This window comes from Gadus morhua, chromosome 13 (assembly GCF_902167405.1).
Source record: "Gadus morhua chromosome 13, gadMor3.0, whole genome shotgun sequence".
Lineage (NCBI taxonomy): Eukaryota > Metazoa > Chordata > Actinopteri > Gadiformes > Gadidae > Gadus > Gadus morhua.
Genome location: NC_044060.1, coordinates 2,931,280 through 2,948,814, shown reverse-complemented (window position 1 = coordinate 2,948,814; position 17,535 = coordinate 2,931,280). Strand labels below are relative to the sequence as shown.

Sequence of the window (17,535 nt, the reverse complement as noted above, 5' to 3'; positions counted from 1 at the left end):
CCCCCTTGTGGTCATGTCTTGCTAGTGCACGTGCCTATAAAAGTTAATCAACAGTTTTACTAAATAAAAAAATGATATTGTGCATTCTAGCCAGTAACTCGTTTGGGGATATGCAGAATATTCCCTTCTTGACTGATGCATCTATTTAAAACCTAGCGGTATGAACAGTTTTAATGTGTAGCTCTTGGCAGTATGAACACATGACTTGGCTCAGTTCGGTGAACTGTCACATTTAATTGCGCCTGCCACGTGGGCCAAAATGTCTCCAAAGAACCGAGACCACCACCATGTTACAGAACACGTCGAAATCACAGCAGCATTATTAAGAAGACTACTACTGTGATGTAGTGTTTTGTCCAGGCAAGTGGCTCATAAAGACAAGTTTTTGACATACTATTTAAAGTGGAAGGTATATCGGGGTCCTGAATCAGCCATGAGTGTTCGTTAGAAAGTCAGCTCTCACCTGTGATAGAACAGCCTAAATAGTAAAATACAGAATTATGTATTTTAGTTTAAAGGTATCAAACATATATAGAGTATATAACACGATTAGCCTTCTGGTACTCTCCAGTCGTTGTCAGTAAGGTAGGACAGCCACAGCCGGTATCAGACACTGCCGTGGCACAGTGGATGAATTTAATAGATTTAACATACAAAAATAAACCACAACAAAGCAACACACATATTGTACAAATAAAAAGAATACAAAATAAAAATCCTGCAGATGTCGATCTGGCAAAGTTAACGTTAGTTTGGAGTTGTGGGTTTTGACAGAGCTATCTGTGTCTATAACACTGCTATTCATTATAGCACACTGATAAGCGGTAAAACAAATTATAATACAAACAATTTCCCAAAATCATGGCATGATGGAGTTGTTTTATAATATTAATTATAATAATAATAATAATAATTATGCGGCATATTTAATTAATTGACCATGATACGGTGATAAAAAATTGACCAATGACAAGGAACGACGGTGAATATAAAAAATTGCTTATGAACAAAAGTCCTTCCTATTGGTGGGAAAACACTGTGACCCCGCCCCTTTTCCCTCCCCCTCTCCCCTCCCCCCTACACAACAACAACAACGACAACAACAACAACGAAAATAGGGAGCTATAAGTCATTTTTCCGAAGTTGATGAAATATCCAAAAACAAAAACAAAAAATATAAGAATTGTACAAGTATAAAAGAGCTACAAACATGAATAAATTACATCACTGACACGGAAACACTTCACAAGGTGCTAGTAAAATAACTCTGGAAACCCTTCGGGATGCGGACGCCCGAACAAGAGGCTGGTCGTAGAAACTTCAGAATTGTTCGCCCTCTCTCTCCTTTTATCGCCCTCATCCGTCAAAGTTTCGTCTCTTGTCCGATCAGAATCCAAATACGCGTAGATTTGTGGATGTAAGGCCATGTAACAATCGATGTATTGTTTCTTTACTTGGTTTCCAGGCAACACCGTTAAGTTTATCGGCAGAAACAATGTGGTTTTTTTTCGTGGAAATAATACCAGGTGCCATCGTAAAACAAAAACGAAAACAAAAGGAGTACAAACCAAGGAAAACGGAAAGCGAAATGAAAATCCCGACGTTAGAACTGTATATATTTATATATTTGTTTGTTTACGATTAGCAAAACTTGTAAAAAAATGTAGAATTAAGTACTACGGTAAGGGGGGGGAAAAAAGATATAAAACTTAGTAATTTAAAAGGCTATGTACAAGCTACGTTCTACGTACTGCACTGTGTGACACGGTGGGGACGCAGAGACCGCTGTGGGGTTGAGTTTTTTTGTTATTTTATAGTTTTTTGTGGTGCTGCCTGTGAAAGCAAATACAAGAAGAAGAACGTCTCCCCATGTTGCTCACCTGCTATGGATGAGGCTTATCATTGGCTTGTACAGTCTAAGCCCCGCCTTAGTGTTTCAACGGGAGCCAATCGCGTACAATTCATACACATGATTGGTTTTAACAGTTAAAACGAGTTACCTTACACTAAAGTAGTACTACTATTTGCATATTTCTCTTAACAAACAAAACACCTCCACCTGGTGGAGCCTTCGGGTTCAATAACAGCAAGCTAAAACTATGCAAAACGCGTCGATATAATCTGTTGATATAAACCGTTCTCGGTGTAAATGCGCCAGAATGTCTGCAGTTTGTTTATCTCCGAACACAATCCAACACGTCGCTGCCCCCGGGGACACGGCTTTGTGCTTTAAACAGTCCTCCCCTCCCATGGCGTGCCTGCTGCTAACCTAGAATACCACAACTAGAAATAAATACTACTGCTGATAGTACTCTGCAAACCATAGCGTGCCGACGCATCGTCCCCTCCAGAGACAAACCCAGAAAACAAAACCCAAAACAAGACATGCTTACAGAAGGAGTCCTGAACCGAACGGTGGCTTGGAGCGTGGGGGAGGAAGAGTCTTGACGGGTGACGTTGGGGGGGAGAGAGAGAGAGAGAGAGAGAGAGAGAGGGAGAGAGACAGGAGTCCACAGAGAGTGTCTTCTGAGCAATGATAAGCTACATCCACACGCAGAGAGTCGGGGGGGGGGGGGGGTTGCCGGTGGTGTTCCCCCCCCCCCCCTGCATGCACTGAGAGTACATGCACCAGGGGGGGGTGTGGCGGGGTACTTGCTGGGCGCTGGAATGATGACTGCATGTATGACGGCCTCACGTCGCAACCCCTGATAAACTGACGGCTGTAGTAAAATGAGGCGTGTTCTCTTAAAAAATATTTATAGTAGGTTCTGTACATTTTTCCATATCTGAAAGTTATAAAGTCTAAGTAGAGGCAAAAAACCTATTTCTCGAGGGTGACGTTCTTAGAAATCGAAAGAAAGAAAGGGGAAAAAAAAAGACAATGCATGGTTTTGTTTTTCTTCTCCCGCTGCTTTTTCAGTTTTGTGTTTTTACCCCCCCCCCCCCCCCCCCTCTCTGTTTCCTCCTGCACTGTGTTGGCTTCGGAGTCGGCGGAGAGGAGGACAAAAGAGGCGGGAGGCGATCCAAGTTCATAAAATGGCTGTCCTTCACCCGTCGATGCTACAGAAGGAGCTTTCCGTTCCGATGGATCTTTAGGATCTTGCCAAGTCTCTGTTTGGCCGTGGCCATGCCTTTCTTCTGACGCTTGGCTGAGGAGAGAGAAAGGGGGAGAGAGAGAGAGAGAGAGAGAGAGAGAGAGAGAGAGAGAGAGAGAGAGAGAGAGAGAGAGAGAGAGAGAGAGAGAGAGAGAGAGAGAGAGAGAGAGAGAGAGAGAGAGAGAGAGAGAGAGAGAGAGAAATAGAGAGGAGAGGAAGAGAGGAAAAGAGGAGAGAGAGAGGAGAGGAGAGCGAGAGAGAAGAGAGAGAGGAAGAGAGAGAGAAAGAAAGAAAGAGAGAGAAAAAGAGGAGAGTAGAGAGAGAGAGAGAGAGGAATAGAGAGGAGAGGAGAAAAAGGGAGAGAGAAAATGCAGAGAAGGTTAGGAGTCTGGTGAGTAAATGTCAGAACAACACATGGAGCTTTACACAAATTAATCAGCTTTTCATTCAGCTAAGATCATCACACACACGGTCGGACACACACACACTAACACACACAGTTATGTGTATCATGTGTGTGTCACGAATCACACACACACGATACACTCCTCTTAATGTGTTCATATTAACGTAACCCCCCCCCCCCAGAGTGTTAGCCTACATTTAGCGTCGGTGGAGCTACTCCTCTCCGCCTTGGCCCCCGCCGTCGCGGCGGAGGAGGCGGTGCTGTTGGCGGGCCCCGTGGAGGCGGAGTTAGCCGCGCCCCCTCCCAGGCCAGGGGACGACGTGGAGCCCTTCTTCTGGGCGAGGAAGACCCCCGGGGCCGGTGGCGCGGGCCCGCCCGGCGGCGACTTGGCGCCCGCCGCGGGTGCGCGCTCCTCCCGGTCGCTCTGCTCCTCTTCGTTGCCGTCTTCGTCTGACTCGTCTGACTCGTCTTCGTCGTCGTCGTCGTCGTCGTCGTCGTCTTCGTCGCGGGACTCGGCGCCGGGCTCCGGGGAGCTGCTGCTGCTGTCCCGGGACGGCCGGCGCGGCTCCTCCACCACCGGCGCCTTCCTCTTCGTCAGCCGCTGCTGCTTCTTCATCCTCTGCTGCTCCTCCTGGTGGGGGCCACACACACGTAGCGCAATGAGGGTCAAACTTTAATCGTACAGCGCTTAGCAACAGTCACACAGTGCTGATGGCGCTGCACTTAAAGTTAGAACAATGAGGATACAACTTTATTTAAATAGCGCTTTTTGAACAGTGACACAGCGTTGGTGGAGTTATGACGGTGATGGAGTGATGGAGATCTAAAGTTATAACGATGATAATGAAACTTTATTTATACAGCGCTTTTCAACAAAACTCTCTCTTTTTAAAACGACACTTATAAAGTGGTGATGGAGGAGCATTTAAAGTTATATCTATAATTATATCTATAATTATTATTATCGTCGTAATAATAATGTTTCATTTATGTAGCAGTTGGTCACAAAGTGTGTGATGGATATAAAATGGGAAATGCGGTTAATAAAACCACAGTCAATTTTCGACGATGCAGTCGTTTGAATCCTACGACGTTTACATTTCCGTTAGTTTAGCAGCAGATCCTTCATCCAAAGAGAATAAAGAAACGAGGCTGCGAACAATCAAAGCAGCAGTTAAACTGAAGAATAGAGTAGACATAAAATGTGAGTACTCACTTCCAATAAAATAACTAGACCGAGAGCAGGTAAGTAAGCAGCAGGGAATCAGTTTCTGTGATTTCTGTATGTGGCGGTGCACAATATTCCCATCAGAGATAGCACAGCTCGCCAAAGTATTTTCTAAATTCACAAAAATACACACCTGCCTTCAACGCTTCATTTGCCGCTTATAAAGCACACGGAACTTAAAATAGGTTTTCACATCGTCACTAAGCCATGATCAGATTAGATTGACTTCGTACTGCTCCTGACGAGCTGGCTGTCGCCCTGCGTGGTTGACACCGCCGTCGGTGTGGGAACGGGTACAGGAATGTGTGCATGAATGGGTGAATGAATGGGTGCATGAATGGGTGCATGGATTTGTGCATGAACGGTTGAATGAATGGGTGCATGAATGTGTGCATGAACAGATGAATGAACGTGTGAAATGAACAGGTGCATGAACTGATGAAGGAACGGGTGCATGAACTGATGAATGAACGGGTGCATGAACTGATACCTGATGGGACAGCTTGGCGGCGGCGGCGGCGAGGCCGGTCTCGACGGACGCCACCCGGGCGCCGTCCCTCGCCGGTCTCTCGTGTCGGGGCACCGAGGGCCCCACGCGGGCTGGTCACCATGGAGACAGAACACACGGTCAGCCGGCCGGTCCGAACCCCCCCCCAGACACCCCACACACACACACACACACACACACACACACACACACACACACACACACACCTCACGCACCTCTTTCACCGGGTCACCTTTGACCTTCCTCACTGGTAACCATAGTACCCGTCTCATCCTACTTACTCCTACCGGTTGACCTTATCTTTACTTTATCTTAAAACCACCCACACCGGCACAACCCACACACCTCACGTCTTAACATGCGCTGTCGTTAAGGAGTGGCGGCGGTCGTCACGGTTACCTGTCGGGCTGTACGGCGTGTCGTCCGAACCTTTTCTCTTTTTCGATCTCGACTTGAAGACGGGGTTATCCTCCTCTGACTCCAGAGAAGGGTAAACTAAAAACAGATCAAATGTGGCGGTGATCGTCATGAAACAACGGATTCACACTGCGTCAGAAGTCATCGTAAAAACCCAAGCATTCTGTCCCTCGTGCGATGGTGAGCGGGCGATTCTAGTAACTTCTCGTGTACGAACGGGAACAGCTGTCCTCCAGCTGCCGACGGCTCTCCTCCCAGCATGCACCAGGCCTTGTTAAGCAAATGAGGGCATTTTAATTTCCAATAATTGGATGATCGAGATTAAACGATGGCATGTTTACAAAATAAGACGGCGAGCGGCGATGTTTATGAAAGCACGGGGGCATTTCAGAGGGGGCGAGCGCTCCAGCGCATAACGACTAATAACGCGCAATTAGAGAACTCGAGCAGCTTCGTGTAAGAGAACTATCCGGGGCTGTTAGCGTTAATGGGTTGCGAACCAAGTGGGAGGGTGGGAAGTGTTGCTTTTGGAAAGCCTTCACAGGAGAGAGAGGCAGAGGGAGGGATGGAAAGTTGGCTCAGCTGGAGGTCTCCGTCAGGAGCAGAGCTGGTAAAACACACGAGCGCTATCGACCCGCTAATGGAAACTCTCTGCTCGCAATCAGAGGAACACAAGCATGTGATGAGACACAAGTGTTTGATGAATACACAGAGTCACCTGTTAGCACATACCACCCCCCCCCCCCCCCCAGATGCAGATAGACACACTCTGGGCACTTTAACACTCAAGTGAATGCATTTTGTAGGGAGGGCATCTTACAGCAAACCAGGTTCCCTTGCGGCCTGAGGTTATGTCCTGCTCTCTCTCTTTCAACCCACTTTCCTGTTCTAGTCTAGTCCATACACAAACATATATCCGAATAACAACATGCACATCAGGATACGCACACAAAAACAACATTTTAAAGGGCTCCTACTTCTCTTTGGTGTCATTACAAGCCGTTTCAAATCTTGCCACTCGTGATGTCACGAATGGGTCTACCCATTCTACCAATGGCTTGTGATGACGCCGTCGACATCGCCGCGTGCTAAACGAAGGAGCCTTTAAACAAACCCTCAGGCCCTTAAAGGGATCCGGCGAGCGTGGCCGGGGGCTCACCGTAGTCCGAGTCCTTGAAGCAGGCGTCCATGTGGTCCTGGTCATCGTCGAAGTCCATGCTGTCGATGCTGCTGCTCTTGCGGGGCTTCTTGGGGACTCTCTTGGCCGGCCGCTTGCTATTCCCGCCGCCGCCACCGCCGCCGGCGCCTGCCCGGCCGCCCTTCTTGTCGGCCTGGGCGCCGTGCGAGTTGGCCTTGGGCTGGCTGTTCGCCTTGGGCTGGCTGTTGGTTTTGGGCTGGCTGTTCCCCTTGGCCTGGCTGTTCCCCTTGCCCTGGCTGTTCGCCTTGGCCTGGCTGTTCGTCTTGGCAAGGCTGTTCCCCTTGGCCTGGCTGTTCGTCTTGGCAAGGCTGTTCCCCTTGGCCTGGCTGTTCCCTTTCGATTGGCTGTTGGTCTTGGACTGGCTGTTGGTCTTGGCCTGGCTGTTCCCCTTGGCCTGGCTGTTCCCCTTGGCCTGGCTGTTCCCCTTGGCCTGGCTGTTCCCTTTGGACTGACTGTTGGTCTTGGACTGGCTGTTGGACCAGGGCTGCGGCAGGCTGTCCGAGGAGGACAGGTTGGCCATGGACAGCATGCCCTGGATGGCCTCCTGTGTGCTGGGGGATGCAGGACGCTGACTGTAAGTCCATCAATACAGAAATACACACAATACATGGAGCATTACACAGCGGTCAGCCCGACTGCTTAGTGGGGGGGGCGGTTCAGAGAGGGGAGCGGGAGAACGCAGGGACGCGTCTCCTCCGGGGTCGGTCGGGGGTACCTAAGGTTAGGTTAAGTAAAGTAAAGTAAAGTAAAGTAAAGTTAAGTTAAGTTAAGTTAAGTTAAGTTAAGTTAGGTTAGGTTAGGTTAGGTTAGGTTAAGTTAAGTTAAGTTAAGTTAAGTTAGGTTAGGTTAGGTTAAGTTAAGTTAGGTTAGGTTAGGTTAGGTTAAGTTAAGTTAAATTAAATTAAGCTAAGTTAAGTTAAGTTAAGTTAAGTTAAGTTAGGTTAGGGTAGGTTAAGTTAAGTTAAGTTAAGTTAGTTTAAGTTAGGTTAAGTTAGGTTAAGTTGAAGACAGTGGAAACCGTTGAGATGACGGGCGACCCGTCGAAGCGGCCGACGGGCGGAGAGACGAGGCCATGGGAAAAAGTGTCCGTTAGAAAATAATTCAAACAAACCTTCGGAAGAAGAAGAAAACCTTTCTTTCTTTCGACCCAGTTCCCTGACTCATGCTCTCTCTCTCTTTCTCAGAGAGCAAAAAAAAAAAAGCGATTTGAGAAAACTAGCATGTTTTTTCTGTCTTGGCCTGCTAGCTTTGTTTTCCTTCCCCCCACCCCCCCACCCCGGGTTCTTTCATTGTTCATTTGTAGCTTTCAATATGGGGGAAGCAGACCATCAAGCGCGGGACCAAACAGCCAGCCCCCGCAGCACAGGAAGAGCCTCTGGCTTTGCTACGTTTGACAAATTGATGGTGGATCAAACGCGCTCCGGCTCCTCACATAAACTGCTGACAGAATTTGTTTAAATTGCCACTTGGATCTCTTGTTGACTCTGTCGCTCGGGGGAGCCCGTAAGTAGGCCTCTTGGTGCGGAGTTACTTTTTCATCCAATTATATCAGTCGTTGACCCAGGCCATTTGTAAGTCAATGGCTCGTACCATTACGGGGAGCCATCCCTCACTCTCAACTACCGAACCGAACCCGTGCTCCGGGTGCGAACGCCAGCAGCGACCGGTGGAGCGAGCAGAACGCCAGCGGTGGGGGGGAGGGGGGGGGGGCACGGGGTTTGTTTGGGGTGCAGGGTCATTAAGGACATGACACTGAGGCCCTTGTGGGGCCCTTGTGGGGCCCTTGTTGGGCCCGTTTGGGGCCGCGGTCTCGGCGGCTTCACTGTACCTGTTGGTGTTGTAGTCGATGCCGCCCACTTGCTTGCTGGCCTGCAACAGGTCGAGGATGCCGGCTGCGTTCCCGCCCTTCTTCTTGACCTTTGAGTTGCGACCTTTGACCTCGGGTTTGACCTCGGTGTCGATGTGTAATGACTCTTCGTCAGAGGAGTCGGCGTTCTGTGGGGTTTAACAAAGACATTAAACACGATGGTCATGTTTAACAAAGTCGAGATGGGACATAATAGCAGCCAATCACCGTGGAACATACACGTAATCAATTTAAAAATAAATGTTTGCTTGTAATGCTTTGTATGTCAATTATTGCGTCCATGGCCCCCCTCCCCCTCCCTGTAAGGAATCCCCCACTCTGCGTTCAATTTCTAGGTTTCTTCCTTGCTAATAAAGGGAGTTTATTCTTGCCCTTTGGGGGGCTAGGGTTATGGGGGGGTCATAAATATATGACCTGTGAGCCTTTTCAGACTGTAACTGTGTTTAGGGATATAGAAATGAAATGGACTGAAATTTTGTTAATATTCATAGACACACAGTATAGTGGTTAGGTTACGGTTGTAGTTTGTCAGTTGTGGATGTCGTTGGAGACAAATGTTGTGTACAATGCTCAACATTCTTTGATAAGGGCATTAGCAGTATAGTGTTAAAATGTTTCATTGACAAATGCATAAAAAAATATGGCCATAGATGAGATCAGTGGGAAATGTTATCCCAGTGTGAATGTAATCGCTGTAATCAAGAGACGAAGCTTTTGTCTTTTTAAAACGTCCAAGTTAGTAAATCTCTCATTTGCAAAACCGCACACACACACATAGACACACACACACACACGCAAACGCACACACACACACACGCAAACACACACACACACACAAACACACACATTGACGCACAAAAACACACACACACACACACACATTGACACACAAAAAACACACACACACACACACACACACACACACACACACACACACACACACACACACACACACACACACACACACACACACAGAGCCCTCTAATCTGTCAGCTGAAGCCTCTTCCCTCTGAAGCCCATTGTGTCTGTGCGGGTCTAAACAGCGGCCCTGTGAGAACTGAATCAGAGCCTGGCGTCCGAGCCGCCCCGTGTTTAAGTGGAGATGGTTTTTTAAACGCCTTCAGATGAGAAGCATTACAGGACGGAGTGCTGTCGGCCCGACCTCTCCTCCCTCCCATCAATCAGCCCGCGTGAACACGAAGTACGGAACCACGGCCTGGCTGAAGGCACCCTGAGCTTCACCAGGGGCGCTGGGCGGAGGGGAGGAGGAGGAGGAGGAGGGGAGGAGGAGGGGAGGAGGGGAGGGGAGGAGAGGAGGAGGGGAGGAGGGGAGGAGGGGAGGAGGGGAGGAGGAGAGGAGGGGAGGAGGAGAGGAGAGGAGGATGAGGAGGAGTGGAGAAGGGGAGGAGAGGAGGAGGGAGGGGAGGAGAGGAGGAGGAGGGGAGGAGGAGAGGAGAGGAGGGGAGGAGGAGAGGAGGGGAGGGGAGGAGGAGAGGAGAGGAGGAGGGGAGGAGGAGAGGAGGAGGAGGAGGAGGAGGAGGAGGAGGAGGAGGAGGAGGAGAGGAGGGGAGGAGAGGAGGAGGAGAGGAGGAGGAGAGGAGGGGAGGAGAGGAGGAGAGGAGGAGAGGAGGAGAGGAGGGGAGATGGGGAGGAGGGGAGAAGACACACGCACCTTGGTGACGGCGGGCAGGAGCTTTGGTTTCTTGGCCGGCGTGATCGGCTCTCGTATGTTGGATAAAACTGGAGGAGAAAACACAACGAGCAGGTCCACCGTGAGGAGGAAGGGTTTAGAACCAGTCTACACTCTGAGAGTCCGACTTTGAGACATTACGGTTATTGACACTCTGATAGCCGACAACACTTTGCATTCGCTGATGCTTTTATCCAACGAAGCAACTTGGTGAAGAAACATGTTATTAATGAGCAGGTAGGGGTTAGTGCGACCTGTTAGGTGACTTCCTGTTGGAAACATGTTAAACATGTTGTTAAGGGTTAGGTCAACCCAATCCTAAAAGTGTACAGTACTTGGTTGGCATGGCGTGCTACTCACAGGAGAGGTCCCTCTTGGTGGCATTCTTCTTCCTCCTGATGGGGAACTCGTCGATCTTCAGCTCGCCCTCGTCTGAGACGTACTCGTACTCGTCCCGCACCGGCTTGGCCTTGTCCTCCTTCAGGTTCTGCAGCGAGCCGAACACGCCCGGGCTGCCGGCCGGCTTCAGGGCCTTGGACCTGGACCGAACCATCGTTAGGTTGTATTCAAGTGGACCGAACCATCGTTAGGTTGTATTTAAATGGACCGAACCATCGTAACCGTTTTGTCATTCAGTGGCTATCTGAACCTTGCTTTTTATTAGTATAGCTAATAATTAATGCTAATTATTAATGGTAATGCATGATAGTAACATCCAATATACTATAAGTGCCTTCTATATTCAACAGATATAGTGTATCTCGACAAAGTTTGTTCTATATTTAACAGATGTAGTGTATCTTGACCAAGGGTGTTCTAAACTGAACAGATGAAGTGCATCTCGACAAAGTGTGTTGGCACAAGACAACGCTAAAAGCAACACAAACAGGTCCGGTTGTGAGATGTTCTGGAAAGAGGATCTTCAATAAGGGAGATTGATTAACCCAATCAGTAATGAGCTCTTACCAGGGGGTGCTGATGGACCAGTGGCTATGGGTTGTGGTGTATATACATTAGAGGGCTAAACTCGCTCCGATCTGAGATGAGGCTGCTGCCTACTGTTTGCTGGGGGGTCACGGCCCGGTTGGTAACCTACCCGAGGAGCTTCTTGTGGGACATGGTGAAGCTGAACCGGTCTTTGTTCATCGACGACCGGTCCATTTTGCTCTCCTCCTCCATTTTCAGTAGGGAGTCTGGTTTACTATTCTGTAAATGCAGGGAAATGTGTTAATGAGAAGGAGAAGAAAAGCAAAGTGAAGCACGACAGCTGGAACAATCAACATCAAAAGTTGTGGAAATGGATCACCACCATCAAATGTTTGAAGTCTTGCATTCCGTATGAAACTACAACAAACCCGAAAAATGAAAGAATGCCGGAAGATGCCAAAATGACTTTTTAAATACACACAATGCCGTCAAACGATGTGGTCCGCGCGTCTAATTCCAATTAGCCCCCCATGCGTCGGAACCGCTCCGAGCCACTGAGTCACTTTTCAAACCGACAAATTAAAAAGGAATATCCAGACAATGGTCTGGATCGGATTTGCGTTTTTTGCGCCGAGACTTAAGGTCCAAGAAAGAGCTGTAAACTTTTTTAGCAACATCAGTTTTAATCAGAAGTGAAGATGCGGTCGGGGCTGGCCTTGGCGGCCATCTTACAGGGCTCCATCTGCGAATGCTTGGGCTGATGGGACGCAGCCGCCAGCACCGGGATCCTTGAATTGACTACAAACATTCCAAAGTAGTTTGGCATTGAATTTTCCATGAAACTAAAACCCCTTAATGTCTTCCGTTTAAGAGAATTACACTTTTACTCCACCCCTCCCCCCCAAAAAAAGGGAAAGGGAAAACAGATCCATGTAGAGGAATAATGACACAACAAACATCTTGTTTTTTTTGTGTTTTTTTTCCCCCTGCTATAGAAAGTTGGAGCGGGGGGAACGCGAGGAGGCCATGTGTGAATACTTTGGATCGCACATGACATGGCGTCACTCCATTGGGCCAGCGGAGCAGCCTTGATGAGCTGCAGGCTAAAGGGGTGAGGCTGGGGACCCGGGATGTGAGACGAGTGACCGGGGATGTGCTAAAGGATGTGAGACTATGGACCGGGATTTGTTAAAGGATGTGAGCCTATGGACCGGGATTTGCTAAAGGATGTGAGAATATGGACCGGGATTTGGTAAAGGATGTGAGACTAGGGACCGGGATTTGCTAAAGGATGTGAGACCAGGGACTGGGGATGTGAGACTGGGACCGGGGATGTGAGACTAGGGACTGCGGATGTGAGACTAGGGACCGGGGTAGGAGACTAGGGGCCGGGATGTGAGACTAGGGACTGGGGATGTGAGACTAGGGACCGGGGTAGGAGACTAGGGGCCGGGATGTGAGACTAGGGACTGGGGATGTGAGACTAGGGATTGGGGATGTGAGACTAGGGACTGAGGATGTGAGACTAGGGACCGGGGTAGGAGACTAGGGGCCGGGATGTGAGACTAGGGACTGGGGATGTGAGACTAGAGACCGGGGTAGGAGACTAGGGGCCGGGATGTGAGACTAGGGACTGGGGATGTGAGACTAGAGATTGGGGATGTGAGACTAGGGACTGAGGATGTGAGACTAGGGGCCGGGTTAGGAGACTAGGGGCCGGGATGTGACACTAGGGGCGAGACTAGGGACCGGATGTGGGCCTAGGGACCAGGGATCTGAGACTAGGTACTGGGATGTGAGACTAGAGATGTGAGAGTAGAGACTGGAGATGTGATCCTAGAGATTGGGGATGTGAGACTTGGGAATGGAGTTCACTGTTCAGCAGTTTATTTGATTAAAATGTAAGTGATTTCTGAATTGAGATACATGGCTATAAGGGGCAGGTAGGGGTTAAGGATGTGCGAGATACGCTGTGGAGTCAGGGATCGAACCCAGAACCTTGGGCCAATGAGTCAAAGATGTGTGTCTAGCAGCAGCATCGATTTGTTTGACAAGAAAGTGTGCAGATCTGTTTTTAAGGGAAATGACTTTCTTGTTAATCTTATCTTGGAACATTTAGGAAAACTTGATTAAGTTACCATCTTGAGTTTGTTCAAAATTTGGAATGATTATTATTCCATTCTTTTAGGAAGATGGTTTCTGGATGTGTTCAATCCACGGGCTTTGCAAGAGGATGAAACGTTGGAAAGGATGGATGTTTGTTCTCAAAAAACATGATGAGGACGAGTATGACTGGAGACGCTTTGAAGTCTTCCCATGCACTAGAGTGAATGTATGTAGCAGATACACCAGACGCTTCAGAACCTAACGCTATCGAGGTAGATGCTGGGGCCCTTAGCGAGCTGGAGCGTCTGTATGGGATGCATCTGCGCTTTCACACCGTGATGAACACCACCTCTGTTGAAATGATCTTACCTTGTACTTCCACTTCGCTTCAGTCTTGTTCCTATTCTGCTCTCTGATCTCAAACTTCTCCACATTGTTCTGCTTTGATATTTCTTTCTCTGACATACTCAGGACATTCTTAACCGCCTGGAAAATTTGAATAGTATATGTAAGAACAAACGGAGTTAACATCGACCCAAAGCCGCGTTTACTACTTTGCATCCCCAATTCAACTCCAAATCCTAAGTGGGAGGGGACTCCCCCTGCTCTGAGCCAATCAGAGCAGTTGGAATCTCGCCCATGGAGTGAAAAAGGCGGACGCAAAACGTTCAACGCTGGTCGTTGTAGTCTTTTCATTTGATCATCATGCATGCATAAGTCTGCATGCACTGACACGGTCTCCCGTCTCCCCTGGCTGACATGTGGTCATCGTGCTCCAGAGAACCGGGGAACGTCTGAACATCTGCTGCAGGAGGAGATGGGAGCTCACCTTGCCCTTCTTGGGCTGGTCCATCTTGCTGAGGATGTCCTTGGCGTGGGACTCCAACGCCGCGAAGCTGGAGGGTTTGGGGGGCGGCGGCGTCAGCTCCTTGGCCTTCTTGCCCTTCTTCTTCCCGCCTTCCTTCACCTTGGGCACCTTGGGGGGCTTGGGCGCCTTGGGCATCTTGGGCGGCTTGGAGGGCTTGGTGGCCTTCTTCCGGGGGGTCTTGTCGCGGCCGGGCGAGGGCGTGTGGGCGGGGCTGTCGGACTCCTCCTCCCCGTCCGAGTGCGTGGAGGGGGGCTCCTCCACGGGCACCTTGGCGCTGCTGGGCTCGCTCTTCACCGCCTTGGTGGCGTTCTCCGCCACACGGATCTCCCGGGCCAGGTCCTTGATGAGCTGGGTGGGCTTCATGTTCTCCGGGAGCTCGTCCTCGTGTTCCAGCAGGGCCTGACGACGGAGAACCACAGGGTGTTAGCGGGAGTTAAGGGTGGGGGGATCCCCTTTGAAAAGCTCGGGGGAAAACTGAACATTTATAAGAGCCGTGATGAAGTATAAATGGATGCCCAATCCGAATATTTTAGATTTAACATTGAGATAGTACCAGACAACTATTATTTCCATTACTGTTTTTTTTTTATATCGTTTTGTATTATTATTCAATAATGGTGTTGAGCTGTTCTGTATAATATTTTTTGACAACTAAATAAGAATGCAAGTAAAAAAGATAAAGAGCCTGCCTACAGTCATACAGTAATACAGTATTACAGTCGTACAGTAATACAGTAATATATATTCGTACAGTCATACAGTCATACAGTATTACAGTCGTACAGTCGTACAGTAATACAGTAATATAGTCGTACAGTCATACAGTCATACAGTATTACAGTCGTACAGTCGTACAGTCATACAGTCATACAGTCATACAGTCGTACAGTTGTAGTCATATAGTCATAAAGTCTTACAATCGTACATTCATACAGTCGTACAGTCATACAGTCATACAGTCGTACAGTCATACAGTCATATAGTCATATAGTCATAAAGTCTTACAGTCGTACATTCATACAGTCGTACAGTTGTACAGTCACACAGTCGTACAGTCGTACAGTCATACAGTCATACAGTAATAGTCATACAGTCGTACAGTCATACAGTCGTACAGTCATACAGTCGTACAGTCGTACAGTCATACAGTCATACAGTCATACAGTAATACAGTATTACAGTCGTACAGTCTTACAGTAATACAGTAATATAGTCATACAGTCATACAGTATTACAGTCGTACAGTCATACAGTCGTACAGTCATACAGTCATACAGTCGTACAGTCATACAGTCATACAGTTGTAGTCATATAGTCATAAAGTCTTACAATCGTACATTCATACAGTCGTACAGTCATACAGTCATACAGTCGTACAGTCATACAGTCATATAGTCATATAGTCATAAAGTCTTACAGTCGTACATTCATACAGTCGTACAGTTGTACAGTCACACAGTCGTACAGTCGTACAGTCATACAGTCATACAGTAATAGTCATACAGTCGTACAGTCATACAGTCGTACAGTCATACAGTCGTACAGTCGTACAGTCATACAGTCATACAGTCATACAGTAATACAGTATTACAGTCGTACAGTCTTACAGTAATACAGTAATATAGTCATACAGTCATACAGTATTACAGTCGTACAGTCATACAGTCGTACAGTCATACAGTCATACAGTCGTACAGTCATACAGTCATACAGTTGTAGTCATATAGTCATAAAGTCTTACAGTCGTACATTCATACAGTCGTACAGTCATACAGTCAGTCATACAGTCGTACAGTCATACAGTCGTACAGTCATACAGTAATAGTCATACAGTCGTACAGTCATACAGTCGTACAGTCATACAGTCGTACAGTCGTACAGTCGTACAGTCATACAGTCGTACAGTCGTACAGTAATACAGTCGTACAGTCATACAGTCGTACAGTCGTACAGTCGTACAGTCATATAGTCTTACAGTCATACATTCATACAGTCGTACAGTTGTACAGTCACACAGTCGTAGTCGTACAGTCATACAGTAATAGTCATACAGTCGTACAGTCATACAGTCGTACAGTCGTACAGTCATACAGTCGTACAGTCATACAGTCATACAGTCATACAGTCGTAGAGTCATACAGTCGTACAGTCATACAGTAATACAGTCATACAGTCATACAGTCGTACAGTCATAGTCTTACAGTCATACAGTCGTACAGTCATAGTCTTACAGTCATACAGTCATACAGTCATACAGTCGTACAGTCATACAGTAATACAGTCGTACAGTCATACAGTCATACGCTGACCGATGGACCCACGCACCTGTTTCTTGGTCCAGGCTCTGAAGGCGCCGTTGAGGATCTTGGCGCCGTGCACAAGGTAGGGCGCCGGCTGCTTGTTGGCTTTATGTAAACCTGGAGGGGGGTCAGGGAACGCGTTAACAGCTCCGTAACGCCGAGATCAGAGGGCTCGTGGTACCTTAACGGGCGCTCAGTCTCGTTTACCCTGACGTCAGGCCACCTTAACGACCTTCATTAGCCATCAGATCACTCAATCGAATCGACGAACGGACTAATTGAAGAATGAATCGAAACAGCCAAAGGAGGCTTGTCTTTAAAGTAACCGTTGGTTTCACTGAAGTCTTCTCTCCCCGGCTGCAGAGTTCCAGTGGAGTGTGTGTGTGTGTGTGTGTGTGTGTGTGTGTGTGTGTGTGTGTGTGTGTGTGTGTGTGTGTGTGTGTGTGTGTGTGTCTGTGGGGGGGGGGGGGGGGGGGGGGTGATGTCACCGTGATCCCATTTTAATGTGGAACCCGTCTTAATTGGTTGCTGCGACTAATGGGAAACATTTGTGTGTAACGGCGTCGTCCCATCTGCTGCGGGCCGGGCCGGGCCGGCTCCGTGCGATGTGGCTGATTACAGCCACGTGGACACGCCTCCGCGGCCGCCACTACAACAGGAAGCCATTAATAACCCCGGCACAGAGACGGCCCCCTTCTTCTCATGCTAAGGAACGACCAACGCTCGGCAACACTCGGGGAAACTCCCCCCACTTCCGCCCCCGGGAGAAACGTGCGGAACGATGAAATGCTAACGACGTGGCCTGACGTGGCCTGTACACACACACACACACAATATAAATCTCCCGTGCGCACGTAATGCACACGCACGCACACAGCGCATGTATACACACACACACACACACACACCAGGGTTGGAAATATAT

General features: G+C 48.4%; 1 protein-coding gene across 5 annotated transcripts in view; it reads right to left on the bottom strand.

Annotated features, from left to right (window-relative positions):
• Window positions 1-601: 601 nt before the first annotated feature.
• phf2 (PHD finger protein 2) overlaps window positions 602-17,535 on the bottom strand; it is a 30,839-nt gene continuing 13,905 nt past the window's right edge. For 2 of the 5 annotated variants that reach the window (XM_030373946.1, XM_030373945.1), the window contains exons 10-21: window positions 16,636-16,727; window positions 14,272-14,709; window positions 13,812-13,928; window positions 11,506-11,615; window positions 10,770-10,948; window positions 10,392-10,459; window positions 8,681-8,847; window positions 6,814-7,424; window positions 5,637-5,732; window positions 5,220-5,329; window positions 3,697-4,132; window positions 602-3,149 (exon numbers count right to left, since the gene is read on the bottom strand). In XM_030373946.1, the coding sequence (XP_030229806.1) occupies window positions 3,061-3,149; window positions 3,697-4,132; window positions 5,220-5,329; window positions 5,637-5,732; window positions 6,814-7,424; window positions 8,681-8,847; window positions 10,392-10,459; window positions 10,770-10,948; window positions 11,506-11,615; window positions 13,812-13,928; window positions 14,272-14,709; window positions 16,636-16,727 (2,513 nt within the window). In that variant the 3' untranslated portion in view covers window positions 602-3,060. The remainder of the gene's footprint in view (window positions 3,150-3,696; window positions 4,133-5,219; window positions 5,330-5,636; window positions 5,733-6,813; window positions 7,425-8,680; window positions 8,848-10,391; window positions 10,460-10,769; window positions 10,949-11,505; window positions 11,616-13,811; window positions 13,929-14,271; window positions 14,710-16,635; window positions 16,728-17,535) is intronic. The other 3 variants (XM_030373947.1, XM_030373948.1, XM_030373950.1) reach the window with 3 other exon arrangements.